At 40.8% G+C, this 19,426-nt stretch overlaps 1 protein-coding gene across 3 annotated transcripts in view; it reads left to right on the forward strand.

Annotated features, from left to right (window-relative positions):
• The window catches only part of MAMDC2 (MAM domain containing 2), a 158,641-nt gene that overhangs the window by 70,238 nt on the left and 68,977 nt on the right, over positions 1 to 19,426 (forward strand). For all 3 annotated transcript variants that reach the window (XM_056523072.1, XM_056523074.1, XM_056523073.1), the window contains exons 5-7: positions 1,642 to 1,779; positions 2,068 to 2,324; positions 7,700 to 7,793. In XM_056523072.1, coding sequence (XP_056379047.1) covers positions 1,642 to 1,779; positions 2,068 to 2,324; positions 7,700 to 7,793 — 489 coding nt within the window. The remainder of the gene's footprint in view (positions 1 to 1,641; positions 1,780 to 2,067; positions 2,325 to 7,699; positions 7,794 to 19,426) is intronic.

Genomic DNA, 19,426 nt, shown 5'->3' on the forward strand with positions numbered 1-19,426 from the left:
GCAGGAAGGACGGGCTTCTCTTCTAACGGGAAGAGGAATTGGGGGTAAAGTTAAGTGAGTCTGGTACATGAGTACTTGTCCCCTATCCACAGCGGGACTTCTGGGCCAACATGCCTCTCCATTTATCTCTATGGGAGAGCCGGAGATACAGCGTTTGTGTATCTCTGGCTCTCCCATATAGATACATGGGGGGCCGTGTAGGCCACCGCTTCATGTAGTGGTTGACAGTAATCTGTGCACAGAGTGGAGGCCATTCAAATCCCTTGTGATCAGAAACGTATGCCTTACCCACAGGATTCTGTGGATAGGGGATAACTACTCATGTACCGGAGTTCCCCTTTAAAGTAAAAAATGCCACAAAAATGCTTCAAATGCTTGCTGTTTTTACTTATATTTTAAAACACTAAAACATGAAGGAGCATTAAAGATGATATTCTAGCCACATCAGAAATCTGCATAAACTTAGTTCTTAATATTGTGTATTTCCGGTGGAAATTTTTTTTTTCTCAAATGAACTGGTGCCAGAAAGTTAAACAGATTTGTAAATTACTTCTATTTAAAAATCGTAATCCTTCCAGAATGTATAAGCTGTTGTACACTTTAAAATCTTAATCCTTCCAGTGCCTGTCAGCTACTGTATGCTCCAGAGGAAGTTGTGTAGTTTTTTTTCAGTTTGACTACAGTGCTCTCTGCTGCCACCTCTGTCTGTGTCAGAAAATCCCCATAGCAAATCTCTCTTGCTCTGGAAAGTTCCTGACATGGACAGGGGTGGCAGCAGAGTACACTGTGGTCAGATTGGAAAGATCTACACAACTTCCTCTGGAGCATACAGCAGCTGATAAGCACTGGAAGGATTAAGATTTTAAAATATAAGTAATTTACAAACCTGTAAACCATAGAATTGCATTGAGGGGGTTTGGGCGTGACATCATGAGGGGTGGGGCTATGACGTCATGAGCTCCCAGCGCCGGCTTCAGCGTTCGGAACAGTTTGTTCCCAACGCTGAGCATCGGAGTACCCCTTTAAGATCTGTATCACATGGAGATCAAATTCTTCTATGCGCCCATGCTATGGCTCTTAATTACATTGATTTTACATGAATAGCTTGTCAAACATGGATTAAAGGGTATAACATAAGCCTTTATAGTAGTCTACTGTAATTATTGCCAAAACAGGACTGTAAAGAAAAAAATGTTATGAAATACTTGGTAGGGATTGGAAAATCTTGTCTTACCCTTTCTGTATGTTGAGTAATATACAATTATACTAATGTCTACTTTTGTCTACTTATTTTGTCTATTTTAATCATTTAAATTATATAGCATTAAGAATTCTGTATTCTTTCCCTTCTTATGCACGCTGTAAGAGAAAAAAAAAACGCATACCAATGGATCTTAAAACCAATATTGCACTGCCTTTACATAACTGGAAGAGGAATATGTAACAAATTGCATGGTTCCAATTAAGCCTTTGGTGTCCTTGCCATAGAAAACAAATGAACTGTTTTGTCTGGTTACTCAGCAGGATCCTTATGTTTTGCACTAATATTCATGCAGTGAATGTGTTCTATCATGATTATCATATAAATAAGGATAAGAAATAAGGATTTTTAGCATTTTGACTGCCTTTATGTCATTGCAGAGTGTAATTTTGAGGAAAACCATCTCTGTGGTTACATGAACAGCTGGAACCCAAATGTAAACTGGTTTGTTGGAGGAGGCAACATCAGAAATTCACAGGCTATCATGCCTATAGACCACACACTTGGCAGTGAATTTGGTAGGCAAGTTATTTTATGTCTTGTGGATACACAAGTGTTTAAGACAGATAATAATTAACAGTACAAAATTCTGTAGAAAAATTAGATAGAGGAGAGTCTTAGTTTTATATACACAATACAAACTGTTAAAAACTGCTGCAAACATGGGGTGAGAGATAAACATATGTTCCCATATATATCAACTATTATTTATTTTTCAATTTATCCACATACAGTACTCCAAGAAATGTGACATGCTATTGCATCTTAATCTTTTTTTTTTTTTTTTTTTTTTTTTACTTTAATAGGACACTACATGTATGTTGATTCTGTTTATGCCAAGCAATTCCAAGAAGTAGCACAGTTGGTGTCTCCTTTAATTGTTACTCCCATATCTGGTTGCCTTTCCTTCTATTATCGTATTCACCGTGAAAGTAGCAATATTTTTATGGTCTATACTAGAGACTTACATGGGTCCTATGAGGAAATCTGGAAAATGAATGATGTTAGACAAGGAGAATGGAACTTGGCTGAGGTTGATTTAAATGCTTTATTCCCAGTTGAGGTAAGACAGGATTGATCTAATGTTTTAAGTCATGTTCATGATGTGGTTGTTGTATCTTTTTAAAGCACATAACTGCTATTAAAAATCATTTTAAAGTTTCCATATTGTACAGTATAGCTGGGAGTTCCATTGTTCTGAGAAAAACTTTGAGAAAAGTGCTGACTATAACCAAGGATCAAGGTTATGCCATCATTGATCAACAAATTATGCCATATCCTTAACCCCTTAAAGGAGAACTCCAGAATATAAAAATTGTCTTCCATTCTGCCGGCAGAAAAAAAAATAAAGATGTACATACCTTCCTTCGCTCCCCCGGGGCCTCCGGTAACCGGCTCCGGTCTCCGCTATGATCCTCTTCCTGCTTGCTGGTAGTCGGCGAGTCATACTGCTCTCAGCCAATCACCGGCCGCAGCAAAGTCCCGACTCGGCCGGCGATAGGCTGAGCGGCAGTGTGAGAACGCTTCAAGACACAAAATCCTTCACTACACTGGCACATGCTGCCGGGGCCAAAAACGTCACACTGCGGCTCAACCTACTGCTGGCCGAGCCGGGACTTCACTGTGGCCGGTGATTGGCTGAGCGCAGTATGACTTGCCGACCACCAGCAACCAGGAAAAGGATCGCGGCGGAGACCGGAGCCGGTTACCGGAGGCCCCGGGGGAGCGAAGGAAGGTATGTGCATCTTTATTTTTTTTTTTACTGCCGGCAGTATAGGGGACAATTTTTATGATCTGGAGTTCTCCTTAAAGGACACAGCCCACAGCCCATTTTGGCCTCAAGGACACAGACAATTTCATTTTTGCATTTTTGTTTTTCCTGCTCGCCTTCTAAGAGGCATAACTTTAAATTTTTCCATCCATAGAGCCATATGAGCGCTTGTTTTTCTGCGCGACCAATTGTTCTTTTTAATGACACCTTTCATTTTACCATAAAATGTACAGCGCAACCATAACAATATTATTTATGTGGGGAAATTGAAAAGAAAATCACAATTCCGCAACTTTTGGAGGGTTTTGTTATTATGCTATACACTTTATGGTAAAAATGACATGTTTTTTGTATTCTGTGGGTCAATACGATTAAAATGATACCTATGTGTACATGATTTTCTATTATTGTACTGTATTGTAAAAAAAAAAAAAAAAAAGAGATCCCAAAAACCATTTTTTTAACAAAATTAGTAGGTTTAAAATCATTTTATTCTGAAACCCTAGAACTTTCTAATTTTTCCATATACAGAGATGTGTGAGGGCAAATTTTTTGCACTGTGATCTGTAGTTTTGTTCCGTACCATGTTTTCATATACAAGACATTGTGATCACTTTTTATAAAAAAAATTTCTGGGATGCGATGTGCCTAAAATCAGCAATTGTGGACTTTTTTTTAACGTTAAGGCCATTCACCGTACAGGACCATTAACATTTTATTTAAAGGGGTACTCCGGTGGAAATGTATATATTTTTTTCCTTAATCAATTAGTTCCAGAAAGTTAAACAGATTTGTAAATTACTTCTATTTAAAAAATCTTAATCCTTCCAGTACTTATCAGCTGCTGTATGCTCCAGAGAAAGAGGCTAAAAAATAAGTGTAAAAAAAAAAGTTAATAAATGTGAATAAGCCATTCCCCTAATAAAAGTTTAAATCACCCCCCATTTCCCATTTTTTAAATACAATAATGTAATTAAAAATAATCATATGTGGTACCGGCGCATGCGTAAATGTCTAAACTACTAAAATATAAGGTTAGCTAAACGATCAAAAAGTCCCATTAAAACAAAAATGGTACTAATAAAAAGTACAGACCACGGCGCAAAAAATTAGCACTCACACATGCAGAAAAATAAGAAGTTATAAGGGTCAGAAGATGACAATTTTACAAACTGTAACATCCGCGTTTCGGCCAGACACGCTGGCCGTGAGCGCTCTGTCATGTCCCCGCTGCCGGCAGGGCTGGGATTCGCATCGCGGGACGCACCCGCATGTGAATCCCAGACCGTCACTTACCTCCCTGTCCTCATAGCCCCGGTGCGCGTGCCCCCGCCTGCTAGGGTGAGCACACGCTGGAGCTCTCACTCTTTAAGGGCCAGTGCTCATTTAGTCAAGTGTCTACACCTGCACTCTGGTCCTTAAATATCAGCTTCTCCCTTGGTTCCTTGCCGGACCTTTGGTCGTCTATTGCCATAGTGAAAGTTCTGTGTCTCTGTTACTGTGTACCTGTTCCTTGCTACCTTACTAACCTGCACTTGTGTTACTGTCTGACCTACTGCCAGTTTTTTTTGTTCCGGCACAGATTATGTTATAAAATAAGTGATGTCATTACAAAGTACAATTGGTGATGCAATAAACAAGACCTTATATGGGTCTGTAGGTGCAAAATTGAACACGTTATGATTTTTAGAAGGTGAGGAGGAAAAAACTAAAGAGCAAAACAAAAATTGGCCTGGTCCTTAAGGTGAAAATGGGCTGAGTCCTTAAGGTGTTAATTAGTTCAGACATTTACGCAGGTGGCAGGGGCTTATTCACTTCTTCTTAACCTTTTATAGTAACTTCTCTGGTCTGCTAGAAGGCAGACCAGAGAAGAAGAGTGCAGCAGACCATCTTAACACATTGAATACCCATGTTTGCTCTGCACGTGGTCCAATGTGTGTCACGCACTTTATCACGGCATCTGAAGGGTCAATGGCGGACATCAGCTGGATCGCTGATGTCCACCATCATCCATGAGGTTAAGGCTGCTGTTATCACCCGGTTCCGATCACCATGTCAGGTACATGTACGTCCCAGGGCTCAGCGACGTACATTTGTGTGTCCTCTAGGGGTTAGGATCTGGCATCACTTAAAATAGTAGGAAAGCTTCTTCCCCTCCTATGACATACTATTACCTAATGGATAGGAGCCTGTTAGCCAGCATGTGATCATAGAAACTTGTGGTGATGATAAGGACACATAAGCATCATCACCAGTAGGTGTTTGTAATTAATAGATGGCATTTCCTTTTAAGGATCTAGTCACATGTACAGTATCCCATGCATATTTGACGTGCAGGATTTGAAGCTGTGTTCAATCATTTAGTTTACATTGAACACTGCATCATAAAATCTGCAGCTTCAAATAATGTGCATCATATTTGTGCAGGATACTGTACTTGTGAATGCACCCTAAGGCTCAGTTCACATGTCATTATTTTTTGCTGTAGATTTGCTGCAGCTGATTTTGCTACTGATTGCAGTCAATGGGCATCACAATCAAGAGAAAGTGGTGTCCAGCAGCGGCAGAGGATGAGGGGCAAGTGAGTACAGCTCTTTGTTATACTGCTGCCCTGGACCACTTTGAATGTGGTCACCACAGTAACCAACCACATCATGGTTGCTGGGTGCTGTGGGGCTGTCATGGCAGTGGGCAGCCTACTGAAGGTCCCCAGGTCTGTCATATTTGTTCATCTCCCAAAAATTGAATAGAATGTGATCAAAAAGTCATACATGCCCCTAAATACTGTAGTACCAATTAAAAAAACTTATTCAGCATCAACAAGCCTTAACATAATTCTGTCGAAAAATGTTTAAGTTATCGCTTTTAGAATATGGCAACACAAAGACAAATTATTTCATGTGTTTTTATTTTTGAATAAGTAAAATATAAAATTGTCATCACAGTAAACCACACAATAAGTGAAAATGTTAGTGAAAATGGATTGTCTAGCTTCAAATGCTTAGTGAATTCTAATTTAATAGCTAGGGACCCTTGTTCCAGGCTATTGTATATTAGTGGAGTGGAGGGCATCTAGATCAGTTGTCCCCAAACTGTGGACCTCAAGATGTTGGAAAACTACAACTCCCAGCTCTGTCCAAGAATGCTGGAAGTTGTAGTTTTACAACATTCAAGGGTCCACAGTTTGGAAACAACTGATCTAGAGTGTCTCTCATTCTGGAAAACCCAACACATCCATGCATTAATAGGACAGCAGATTGATTTTAAAAAGTACTGTGTAATGCTTTAAAACAAACCTGGTTCTGTGTTTCCCTACAGATTACAGTTGATCACTGGGGGTTTCAAGCAGTGGGACATTCTGTGATCAGCTTATTGTCATCGGAGAAACCTTACAAAGAGAGATTTTTTAAGGGGTACTCAGGTAGAAAACAAATGTTTTCAAATGAGCATGTGCCAAACAGTTAAACAGATTTGTAAATTACGTCTATTTAAAAATCTTAATCCTTCCAGTACATATCATCTGCTGTATGCTCCAGAGGAAGTTGTGTAGTTCTTTCCAGTCTGACCACAGTGCTCTCTGTTGACACTTCTGCCTGTGTTAGGAACTGTCAAGAGAAAGAGAGGTTTGCTATAGAGATTTGCTCTAGACAATTCCTGACATGGACAGAGGTGTCAGCAGAGAGCATTGTGGTCAGATTGGAAAGAACTACACAACATTCTTTGTAGTATACAGCGGCTGATAAATACTGGAAGGATTAAGATTTTTTGTAGAAGTAATTTACAAATCTATATAACTTTCTGGAACCAGTTGATTTGAAAACTTTTGTTTTCCCCTTGTTTTCCACCCCTTTAAGGGTATGTTCACACTAAGGAATTGGAGAGGAATTGAAGAGGAATCATTTCGGTCAGGAAAATGTTGAAATCTACTATTTTCTGCTTGCCATGATATTGAAGAGGAATGGAAGCAGAACTGAAGCAGAAATTACAAGCAGAATTTAGGAGGAGGAGCAGCAAATGATGTTGGGGAGAAAGTTCAGACATTTCTGCTTGAATTCCGCTTGAAACTGATTTCCTCAGAAAAAAAAGCCCCATTGACTTCAATGGGCTTTTACAAGCAGATTCACCAGAAGAATGAACATGTTCTATCTTCAGGTGGAACAGAATTCAGCATCAGAATTCTGCTAGCAGAAATTTCTCAGTGTGAACAGGGCAGCTAAAGTCCATTACCAAATAGAACTTTAAGGCTAGGTTCACACTGTGGAATTTCTGGGCAGAATTTCTGCCGGAGATTGAGCCGGCGGCACTAGGACCACATGACTACATTGCTGTCCCCATAGATGGCAATGCATTTCTGAGCAGATCTCCCAAAAGATCCACCCAGAAATACATTGCAGTCTATGGGGGCAGCAATGCAGTCTGCTCGGTCCTAGCGCCGCCGGCTCAATCTCCGGCAGAAATTCTCCCCAGAAATTCTGCAGTGTGAACCTAGCCTAATTGATAGATGATTTGGAGCAGAATAAGTGAGTAGAATTACTCAAGTAAATTCCTCACCAATTCCCCAGTGTGTACGTACAATAAAAAGTAGACAACCCTTTAAAAAAAAGGAATTTCATTTGATTGTTGTAACTAAATTGAATTGATTTATTCATCTTGCTTCAATATTTCAGATTGTGTTTGAAGTTGCTTTCAATGGCATCCAAGCAGGATATGTTGCTGTTGATGATATTTCATTTTCTGCTGAGTACTGCAGTGAAGAAAGAGGTAAGAGTTCACTCTGTCTGCTAGTTTGCAAACATAGCAGTGGTTGATTTACCTCTCTTTAGGGCTAGTTATTGTTGCTTTATGCATTTCTTTCCATCCCTTAAATATGTTTTGTTATAAAAGGTCAAAGTTATCTAGTTCACATATGCGATAAATCTACTAATATATCTACATTTCTGGCAGTAGTATAAATTTGGGGGTATGCGTATAAAAAATGGGTATGCATATATGGGTATGCATAAATTAAAAAACTTCTTACATATATTATAGGTTTAATAGTGTAATGAAGAATTAGATTATTACCTCCTTTTTCATTCCTTCAAGAAGCCTGGTAAAAATTATTACAAACATTTAGGCAAGCTTTACCATATACATTTTCCTATCCTTAGTACTACATGATAACAAATCATTGACTTAACCCTTTATTTTTCTAGGCTTGATACAAAATTACCCATAAACTAGTTTGGAAGGGAGAATATAAGCAAAAAAACAACAACAACAACCATCTGCTTTGGTTGCTCCTGGTCCAGTGCCATCACTTTGGAATACCTGGTGGAAGTTCCCTGGAGATATCCCCAAACACTTCCTATCGCTGACCTCCATGGTCATTTGCAATTGTTCTTGCACGTGACCACTGAGGTCAGTGATTGGCTGCATTGTACCATGCAACCATGTATGAGGATATCATCGGGGCACTTCTTTCCAGGAACGGTTGACTTAGACCAGGAGTGGCCACAGGGGTATTTTATTTTTATTTTTTTTACTGTTATTCTTGTCAATCCCTTCCACTGGCAATTTTGAATTTCAGGAAACCCCTTTAACTGTGGAATACCCAGTGGGAGCCTATAAACTCTGGATGTACCTCTGTAACTCTAGAGAAAATAGCTTGACACAAAATTACCAGGAGGACAATAGGGTCTACTGTTGCCTCTGCTCTGAAGTCCCTCTTGTAGGTTTCCTGATGATGTCCCCACACAGTTAGCTGCAACCATTCAGTAACCTCAGTAGTCTATTTACTTGTTCTTACACATCAGCACTCAGGTCAGTGATTGGCTGCAGCATGCTGTTTCTAATTGTATGGAGACATCATTACGGCACATCGACTGGGATTGGTGGTGCTAGACCAGGAGAAACGAGAATGAGTATGTTTTTTTTTTTTTTTTTTTTCCGTGCCAATTTTATATCAAGCCCAGAAAACCGTTTTAACTGTGAATATTTTGAAAATGCAACATTGCAATATTGTCTAGATATCGTTGACAGTACAAGGTTATATCAGTTATCCTGATACCATCATTTTGTTACCTTGCAGAAAAAATGTGAGTCTTTTGGCCAATCTGTGCCACACTCATCAAGTGGCAATGAGCTTGGCAATGCTTCTTGTAAGGGGTTGTGGCCACACCACACGCTTCAATTGTTTATAATTTATGACTGCTGGCAGGAGTAAATTGTAATGAAAATCTAATTTAGCTCTAAGCTGGCATAGAATTCTGAGGCTGCATTAAAGGGGTTATCCAGGTTTTATTAACTTTCCAGTTTTGTGCCTGTAATGCCAATTCATGTATTAAAGGGGTACTCCATTGCTAGACATCTTATCTCCTATCCCCTGTCCCTGCCATAGACGTGAATGGAGGGGATGTGGTGTGACGTCACGGAGTGTGGCTGTGATGTCACGATCACGGCCGCCCGCTCAAAGCATTCTGAACAAAATGTTCAGAACGTTGGGGCACGGGAGTACCCCTTTAAGTGCCCTACTTACATGTGTGGGTAAATTAACCCCATTTTTGAGATTTCATGGTCCCCTCAGGTTCAGCATTCCTCTGGACTCTGGCTGACTGTTGTCTTGAGCCTTTTCCGGGATCCTGTTCAGCTCAAAATCACAGTGGCAGTGGCACGTACAGCTGGACCGTACATGTCATCAGGGGGCTGGCTTGTCAGAGAAGATAGAAAGAAACCAAGCCCCCTATGATCAGCTGTTGTCATAAGTCGAACAGTATCCTGGGAAAGGCTTGAGACAACAATCATCCAGAGTCTAGAGGAATGCTGAACCTGGGGGGAACCATGAAATCACAAAAAAGGGTTCGATCCACCCCACACATGTAAGGCACTTGTGGTGAGGGTGTGATAGAGGGCAGATGTTATTACCCTAGGGGCAGATGGCATTAACCCCTTGTGTTCGTGATGCCAGGGTGTTGTTTAACCTCTTCACCACCCGAAGGTATACCGCTGGATCCTGGGCTAGCAACGGGGCAAATAATGGCTCCGACGCCAAGTTACGGAGCAATGGCAGCTTTACTGAGGTAGACAGGTGTCATAGTCTTGACAGCTCAGTTAGGCCCAAGGAGGTGACCAGTGACTTCAGAGACTTTAGGGCTTGCTGGGACTTATAGTGGATTTGGACAATTTGCTGCAGGCCCACGCTGACTTGATACAGACTGATCTTGACTCACTTAACTAGACTTACTTGACAGACTTCACCCCGTATGTAGCTTACCAGGTTTTGACATTCATCTGTGGGATAGTGGACTTGTGGATGCGTGCCTGCGTGGTAGGCTTTAGGCCTCCTCAGGACACCTCCTCAGGACACCTCCTCAGGACACTCACTCTGGACTTCACTGCTCTGTATCTCAGTTAAGCAGGAACTAAAAGAGCCTGAACTAGCTCCTTCCAGGGTTTATTTGGGGGACATGGTCACTGGTACCTTCCTTGGTTACAACACATGACAACAATATTTAAAGGCACATAACAATATATACACATTACATTAGATAACATAGGTGCTTATTAACGATTTAGGGAACATAGATGAAAGGGGGGACCAGGGGTCCCTGAAATAGAGTCCACCTGACAAGGCAGCAATGGTACATGGGTGCAACTCCTGTACTGGGCCACCACAAGCACGGTAGTAAAAGTTAATGAAACCTGGATATTCCATTAAGGGGCAGGTGCAGATGCACCTAGAATTATGAAGATAAGTCCGGGTGATCGTACACTGGCTGGGGTTTTGTCAAGACCAATGTATAATATTGCCGGCCTTAGTAAATTCCCCATAAAATAGTGTTTTTTTTTTTTTCATATTACAAAGTACTTGTTACAAAGTACTATTTTCTGACTAAATACTATCTGTAATGTGCAACAATATCAACCCACATGGCAACATACCTTTAAAGAGAAACTGATAGCTTGTTTAGTTGCACTAAATCCAATATACAGTAATGGGTTATAGTCCGGGTGCACAGCTCTAAATAAAAGGGGTTACTTACAATATCTGTGTATTAGTATTATAGTAATAGCCGTTTATTGTTTCATTCCTATCGCACTGCTGGGCGCAATGGAGGCGGGAAGAAGGCTCGCCGAGCTCCACTGCCTCCTTAATATTCACTACGCAGCCTGTCTCCATGGCAAAAATGCAAACAAGTAAGCGTTCTACCTTCATCTGCCTTCCTCCATGAGCGGAGCACTCACCCCCGGCAGACTTGAAAGAACACTTTTACATATTCATCAGGGGGCGGCTGGGCGATGAATATAAAGGAGGCAGGGGGGCTCTGCGAGCCGGCTTCCCACCTCCATTGTGTACAGCAGTGCAATAGGAATGAAACAATAAACAGCCATAACCCTACAACTAATACACAGATTAAAGTAAGTGATGACCCTTCTTAAGGCTGTTCTCCTGCACTATAACCCGGTATACTGGATTAAGTGGGGGTGAATAGGCTGTCAGTATCTATTTAAACATAACATCTCACCAAACATCTAGTAACTGCTGTTAATGCTGTCTGAAACTGATGTTTCCTTTCTGCACTAGTTATCCAAGGATCAGTTGAATTCATGTCTGCAGGCCAGTTAAGAACAAAACTTTTGTGCATGTTCTCAGAGTTATATATATGCCTCCATACTAACAAATATGATTGGATCAGGCCAGGAGGACTAGTTTATATAACAACGTATTGTATACATCATCTAGACAATGCTGCATTTTCAAATAAACTTTTGGCAGATAGTTTCACATTTGGCTCAAACAACCAGCTTATCTCATTGTTTGGTCAAATGGACAGCCAAGTTCTTTCCATCACAACTAAGCACAGTCAAGGGAACAAATCAATTCTGTTTGAATAGATCTGCATCAACTGTAGAACCTTAAAAACAGTATGCTAGATAGCCATGCCATAAAATTGTTTTAAATTCACATTTGCAATATGTCTACATTATGTTGGCATAATTTTTTAAATATTATTTAACTTTTTAGGACACTTGAGGGTTTATAGATTTAGCATAAATTTTAAAAATGTCAAAAAATGACTTCTGAGCCCCCTCACAATAAAAGATCCAAACTAACTAAAGGTAGCTGTCAATTTAAAATGAAACAAAAACACAAAAAACTAAAAAATGTTCATGTCATACTGTCATATAATAATGGCAAAATTAACTGTGTGACATTATGTCCAATTTGCTTTTTTTCCTCCCTTTTTTGGTTTAGTTCCAATACACACAAAGTGAATAAACGTGTATAGCAAAATCTGTGTTACTGTAATCCTTTTCTGTGAGAAATACTTCATTTTCTAGAAAAATTTCAGTAGTGCCAACATTTACGGCCATGACTGTACTTGATAACTTCAAGAAAAACAAGTCTCTGATCACTACATAAAAATTAATAATTTTCATGGAAACTAGCAGTACTAGCAGCACATAAAGCTCATTCTACCCCTATTCTATATATATACTGGCCGGTGTGTCTCAAGACACATTGCCTCTGAACACGTAAACGAAAAAGATTGCATTAGGTTGCAGATCATTGAACATGTTTTAGACTCAGTCCTTAACCATTTACAGGCATTAATCAATAGGGAGTCCTATTGGACTTTTAAGCTAAACACTTTGGGGGGGCATTTTTTGTGTGTGTGTGCTGGTAATGTGTAGGAGCACCAGATTTATTAAATGGTCACAGGTCACAACTCTTCACATACTCCAAAAAGCTAAGCTAAGTCTGGGCTGGTGTAGTTTAGAGACTTTTCTGTGTTTTTTTTTTTTTTTTTTCTTCACAAAAAGGCACTGTTCATAAAACTAATCCATATCATGCATATTGCCAAAATCATTGGATTACAACTCAAAATCTGCAGAAATGTGTAAACCAAAAGGCAGAAAAAAAGGACACTTGCGACAAATATAGATGAAAGAAAAAGGGTAAACACAATGATAAATGCTGGTCATTGTGGCTAGAAGGTTTAAATGAGGTGATCAAGAGGACCAGCATTTACCCAATTGCCTTTTATATAGGATTTTTTTTTAAATAATTGTTTTATGTATGTTTGAGATATATATATATATATATATATATATATATATATATATATATATGAAATAGAAAAAATCGTGCAGCACTCCTTGGTATAATATGATTATGGTTCAAAGTCCGTCCAAATAGAAAAACACCAAGGATGCAGCACTCCAATAAACAAAGGTGAATTTATTTTCTCATCTTCTATGAAGCAACGTTTCTGCTTCTATGGAGTCATTTTCAAGCTTAGTGATACACACATGTTAAGAGGTATATATACCCAGGTAAGTGTAATTACAAACAATCAAATCAAAACATCTACTTAATCACACAATTGCAAAAAAACTGTGTCAAATATTACATCATAGTGTTATATAAATTGATAAATATCAGTGCTATATATAATAATAAAGTGCTTACATAGTGCTGAAGTGTTACAAACAATGCTTGAATCACAACTCCAGAATTTCCGCAGTAACAGTTAATCATCTACAACAATTCGTAAATAGATTGCACATGAGGTACATAAAAGTGCATGATTATATGTAAACATTGTAGGACAATAGCGCTTACCCACTCTGTATGACGGACATGGCACCGTTAGCGTGGTGTTATTTCCACTGCGCCTGCGTGATACTATCAAGCAGTCACATGGGCCTGGTCACTTGGCCACAATGCATCACGTGACCACAGTACCCTCCCGTGATATGCGGGGAGACACGGGAGCCGCCATCACATGACCCTCACCATGACCACCTGACCTGGTATCCAGGTAACCGCTGACGCTATAGAGACCATCTAGTTTACATTTGGCTGTGCCGTTCACACCATTGCGGTATTCCAAAAACCCCTATATATTAACCTTAAACTAACTAGTGGCAGAGTAGTTGTGCCCAATCATAGGACAAACAGATAAGTAAAAAAAGAATAAATAAAAAAATACAAAAATTAATACTTAACCTCTTAAGGACCCAGCCATTTTACACCTTAGGACCCGGCCATTTTTTGAACATCTGACCACTGTCACTTTAAACATTAATAACTCTGGAATGCTTTTAGTTATCAATCTGATTCCGAGATTGTTTTTTCGTGACATATTCTACTTTAACATAGTGGTAAACAAAATTTGTAACTTGCATCCTTTCTTGGTGAAAAATTTGAAAATTTTATGAAAAATTTGAAAATTTTGCATTTTTCTAACTTTGAAGCTCTCTGTTTGTAAGGAAAATGGATATTCAAAATTTTTTTTCACATATACAATATGTCTACTTTATGTTTGCATCATAAAATTGACAAGTTTTTACTTTTGAAAGACACCAGAGGGCTTCAAAGTTCAGCAGCAATTTTCCAATTTTTCACAAAATTTCCAAACTCACTATTTTTCAGGGACCAGTTCAGGTTTGAAGTGGATTTGAAGGGTCTTCATCTTAGAAATACCCCACAAATGACCCCATAATAAAAACTGCACCCCCCAAAGTATACAAAATGATTTTCGGTCAGCCTTTTAACCCTTTAGGTGTTTCACAGGAATAGCAGGAAAGTGAAGGAGAAAATTCACAATCTTCATTTTTTACACTCGCATGTTCTTGTAGACCCAATTTTTGAATTTTTACGAGGGGTAAAAGGAGAAAATGTATACTTATATTTGTAGCCCAATTTCTCTCAAGTAAGCACATACCTCATATGTCTATGTAAAGTGTTCGGTGGGCGCAGTAGAGGGCTCAGAACCGAAGGAGTGACAAGGGGATTTTGGAGAGTACGTTTTTCTGAAATGGTTTTTGGGGGGCATGTTGCATTTAGGAAGCCCCTATGGTGCCAGAACAGCAAAAAAAAAACACATGCCATACCATTTTGGAAACAAGACCCCTTGAGGAACGTAACAAGGAATAAAGTGAGCCTTAATACCCCACATGTGTTTCACGACTTTTGCATATGTAAAAAAATAAAATAAAATTTCACTAAAATGTGTGATTCCCCCCAAATTTCACATTTTTGCAAGGGTTAATAGCAGAAAATACCCCCCAAAATTTGTAACCCCATCTCTTCTGAGTATGGAGGTACCCCATAAGTTGACCTGAAGTGCACTACGAGCGAACTACAATGCTCAGAAGAGAAGGAGTCATATTTGGCTTTTTGAGAGCAAATTTTGCTCGGGGGCATGTCGCATTTAGGAAGCCCCTATGGTGCCAGGACAGCAAAAAATACCCACATGGCATATCATTTTGGAAAGTAGACCCCTTGAGGAACTTAACAAGGAATAAAGTGAGCCTTAATACCCCACACGGGTTTCACGACTTTTGCATACGTAAAAAAAAAAATATTTCATTAAAATGGGTGTTTCCCCCCAAATTTCACATTTTTGCAAGGGTTAATAGCAAAAAATACCCCCCAAAATTTGAAACCCCATCTCTTCTGAGTATGGAGGTACCCCATAAGTTGACCTGAAGTGCACTACGAGCGAACTACAATGCTCAGAAGAGAAGGAGTCATATTTGGCTTTTTGAGAGCAAATTTTGCTCAGGGGGCACTTCGCATTTAGGAAGCACATATGGTGCCAGGACAGCAAAATAACCCCCACATGGCATACCATTTTGGAAACTAGACCCCTTGAGGAACGTAACAAGGGGTACAGTGAGCATTTACCCCCACTGGTGTCTGTCAGATCTTTGGAACAGTGGTCTGTACAACATTTTTTATTTGCACAGCCCACTGTTCCAAAGATCTGTCAGACACCAGTGGGGGGTAAATTCTCACTGGACCCCTCATTACATTCCGTGAGGGGTGTAGTTTCCGAAATGGGTTCACATGTGGGGTTTAGTTTTTTTTGCGTTTGTCAAAACCGCTGTAACAATCAGCCACCCCTGTGCAAATCACCTCAAATGTACATGGCGCACTCTCCCTTCTGGGCCTTGTTGTGCGCCCCCAGAGCACTTTGCGCCCACATATGGGGTATCTCCGTAGTCGGGAGAAATTGCATTACAAATTTTGGGGGCTTTTTTCCCTTTTACCTCTTGTCAAAATGAAAAGTATAGGGCAAAACCAGCATGTTAATGTAAAAAATTTATTTTTTTACACTAACATGCTGGTGTAGACCCCAACTTCACATTTTCATAAGGGGTGAAAGGAGAAAAAGCCCCCCAAAATTTGTTAGGCAATTTCTCCCGAGTACGGCGATACCCCATATGTGGCCCTAAACTGTTGCCTTGAAATACGACAGGGCTCCAAAGTGAGAGCGCCATGCGCATTTGAGGCCTAAATTAGGGATTTGCATAGGGGTGGACATAGGGGTATTCTACGCCAGTGATTCCCAAACAGGGTGCCTCCAGCTGTTGCAAAACTCCCAGCATTCTTGGACAGTCAACAGCTGGGAGTTGTTGTTTTGCAACAGCTGGAGGCTCCATTTTGGAAACAGTGGCATACCAGACGTTTTTCATTTTTATTGGGGAGGGGGGCTGTATAGGGGTATGTGTATATGTAGTGTTTTTTTACTTTTTATTTTATTTTGTGGTAGTGTAGTGTAGTGTTTTTAGGGTACAGTCACATGGGCGGGGGGTTACAGCGAGTTTGAGCTGCCGCGCAAAATTTGCTGCATCGCAAACTTGCAGCCTGATACTCACTGTAAGCCCCTGCCCATGTGAAAGTACCCTGTACATTCACAGGGGGGGACCTCCAGCTGTTGCAAAACTACAACTCCCAGCATGCACAGTCTATCAGTGCATGCTGGTAGTTATAGTTTTGCAACAGCTGGAGGAACACGGGTTGGGAAACACTGAGTTAGGAAACAGACAATGTTTCCCAACCAGTTGTTGCAAAACCACAACTCTCAGCATTCTCAAACATGCTGGGAGTAGTAGTTCGGCAACATCTTTAGAGCCAGATGTTGCCGAACTACAACTCCCAGCATGCTTGGAGTTGTAGTTTTGCAACATCTGGAGGACTACAGTTTGCAGACCACTAATACAGTGGTTCTCAATCTGTGCCCTTCCAGATGTTGCAAAACTACAACTCCCAGTATGCCCTTACTGTCCAGGCATGCTGGGAGTTGTAGTTCTGCAACATCTGAAGGGCCAGATGTTACAGAACTATGACTCCCAGAATGCCTGGACAGTAAGGGCATGCTGAGGATGTGTAGTTTTGCAACATCTGGAAGGGCACAGTGGTCTTCAAACTGTGGACCTCCAGATGTTGCAAAACTGCAACTCCCAGCATGCCCAGATGCCAAGGGCTGTCTGGGCATGCTGGGAGTTGTAGTTTACAGGGTCCCAATACAGCAATGCATGTCGCTTTACGGCGACGTGCATTGCTGTAAAGGGCCCGAGCGGGGCTGAAGATCTACTCACCTGTCGCCGCCGCCGCCATCTTCATCGCAGGGATCCGGGTCTTCAGGGACGAGGTAAGTACCGGGGCTGGTCCCCAGCACTCCCCCGCCCCCCGCCGCGTCCTCCGATCTTCCTCCCGTCCTCTCCGGACTTTCAGGGGCCGGGCAGGACGGGAGGAAGTAACCACCCCCCCCCCCCTGCGATTGCAGGGTATAGGAGGAGGTGGCCGGTTTGCCACCTCGCTCCTATGCTTCAGCATGGTCCTGGCTGTCTGTGACAGCCGGGATCATGCAAAATTACCGGGTGGTCGGGTCCCAGAGACCTGATCAGCCCGGTATCGCCGCAGATCGCAAGGGCGACTTCCCTTGCGATTTGCGTGCGTCGATCGCCGACATGGGGGGCCTACATGGCCCCCCTCGGCGTTTGCCCTGGATGCCTGCTGAAGGATTTCAGCAGGCATCCGGTTCCGATCTCTGCCCGGCGCGTGGCAGAGACCGGAAAACGCCAGGGCGTACTAGTACTTAAGGCCCAGGGTGTGAGGGCGTATCCATACGCCCTGGGTCCTTAAGCGGTTTAATATTAAATAACAAAATGAATCCATAAAAAATTTAATAGAAAAGTATAACTGAAAAATAATCAATGAAATTAAATAAAAAAATTAATATACCCCCAATTTTTTTTTTAAAGAAATAATAAATATATATTTTGTATATAAACCAAATTATAAAAAAATAAATATCATATAAAAATAGTGAATAGTCATTATAGACTTCCCATTAAAGGATATAAGAGAGTAAAACCCATATGGCTGAGGGACACTTAGCCACCCCCTCCCGCATATACAGACCAGGGGGACTAGTATCTTCCGAGGTAAGGATGTCCAAGACTATAAGGTCTCGGACATCCCTAGTCCCCCACACCCAGAACCTTTCGGGATGCTCAAGCTTATTAAGCAGCTCAAAACTCTACATCAGGCCTTAAAGCCAATTCTGCACATATCACCAAACAAACAGTCCCCAAAAAAATGATTAACCCCTTAACGACCACAAACATAAATGCACGTCCTGGTGAAGCGGTACTTAGCGCACCAGGACGTACATTTACGTCATGTATATGACCGAGAGCACCGGAGCGGTGCTTGTGTCATACACGGCGGGTTCCAGCTGCTAGCAACAGCCGGGGACCCGCCGTTAATGGCCGACATCCGTTATCGCGCGAATGTCCGCCATTAGCCCCTCAGATGCTGTGATCAGTACAGATCACGGCATCTGTGGCAGTGTGCATGCTAAAATAGATGATCGGATGGCCCACAGCGCTGCCGCAGGGATCTGATCATCTGTAATGGCGGACGAAGGTCCCCTCACCTGCCTCCGTCCGTTTCCCAGCGTCTCCTGCTCTGGTCTGAGATCTAGCAGACCAGAGCAGAAGATAGCCGATAATAATGATCTGTGCTATGCCCTATGCATAGCACTGAACAGTATTAGCAATCAAATGATTGCTATATATATTCCCCCTATGGGGACATAAAAAATGTAAAAAAATAAAATAAAAAGTTGAAAAATGTAAAAATAAAAAGTTCTAAAAAAGTGAAAAATCCCCATCCCCAATAAAAATGAAAATTGTCCGTTTTTCCCATGTACGGTGAATGGCGTAAACGTAAAAAATAAAAAGTTCCAAAAATGCTACTTTTTAGTCACATTTTATTAAAAAAAATATAAAAATGTGGTATAAATAAAAAGTAAAGATGAAGGCGCAAAAAATGAGCCCTCATACCGCCCAATATACGGAAAAATGAAAAAGTTATAGGTGGTCAAAATATGGCGATTTTAGATCACTGATTTTGTACAAAAAGTTTTAGATTTTTATAAACGGTAGAAAAATATAAAAGTGTCTAGCCATGGGAATCATTTTAATCGTATTGACCCACAGAATAAAGAATACATGTCATTTTTTACCATCAAGTGTACAGTGTGAAAACTAAACTCTCCAAAATGTGCAAAATTGGGGTTTTCAGTGAAATTTCCCCCCTAAAAAAATTATTT

Source organism: Hyla sarda, chromosome 1 (genome assembly GCF_029499605.1).
Source record: "Hyla sarda isolate aHylSar1 chromosome 1, aHylSar1.hap1, whole genome shotgun sequence".
In the NCBI taxonomy this organism is placed as follows: domain Eukaryota; kingdom Metazoa; phylum Chordata; class Amphibia; order Anura; family Hylidae; genus Hyla; species Hyla sarda.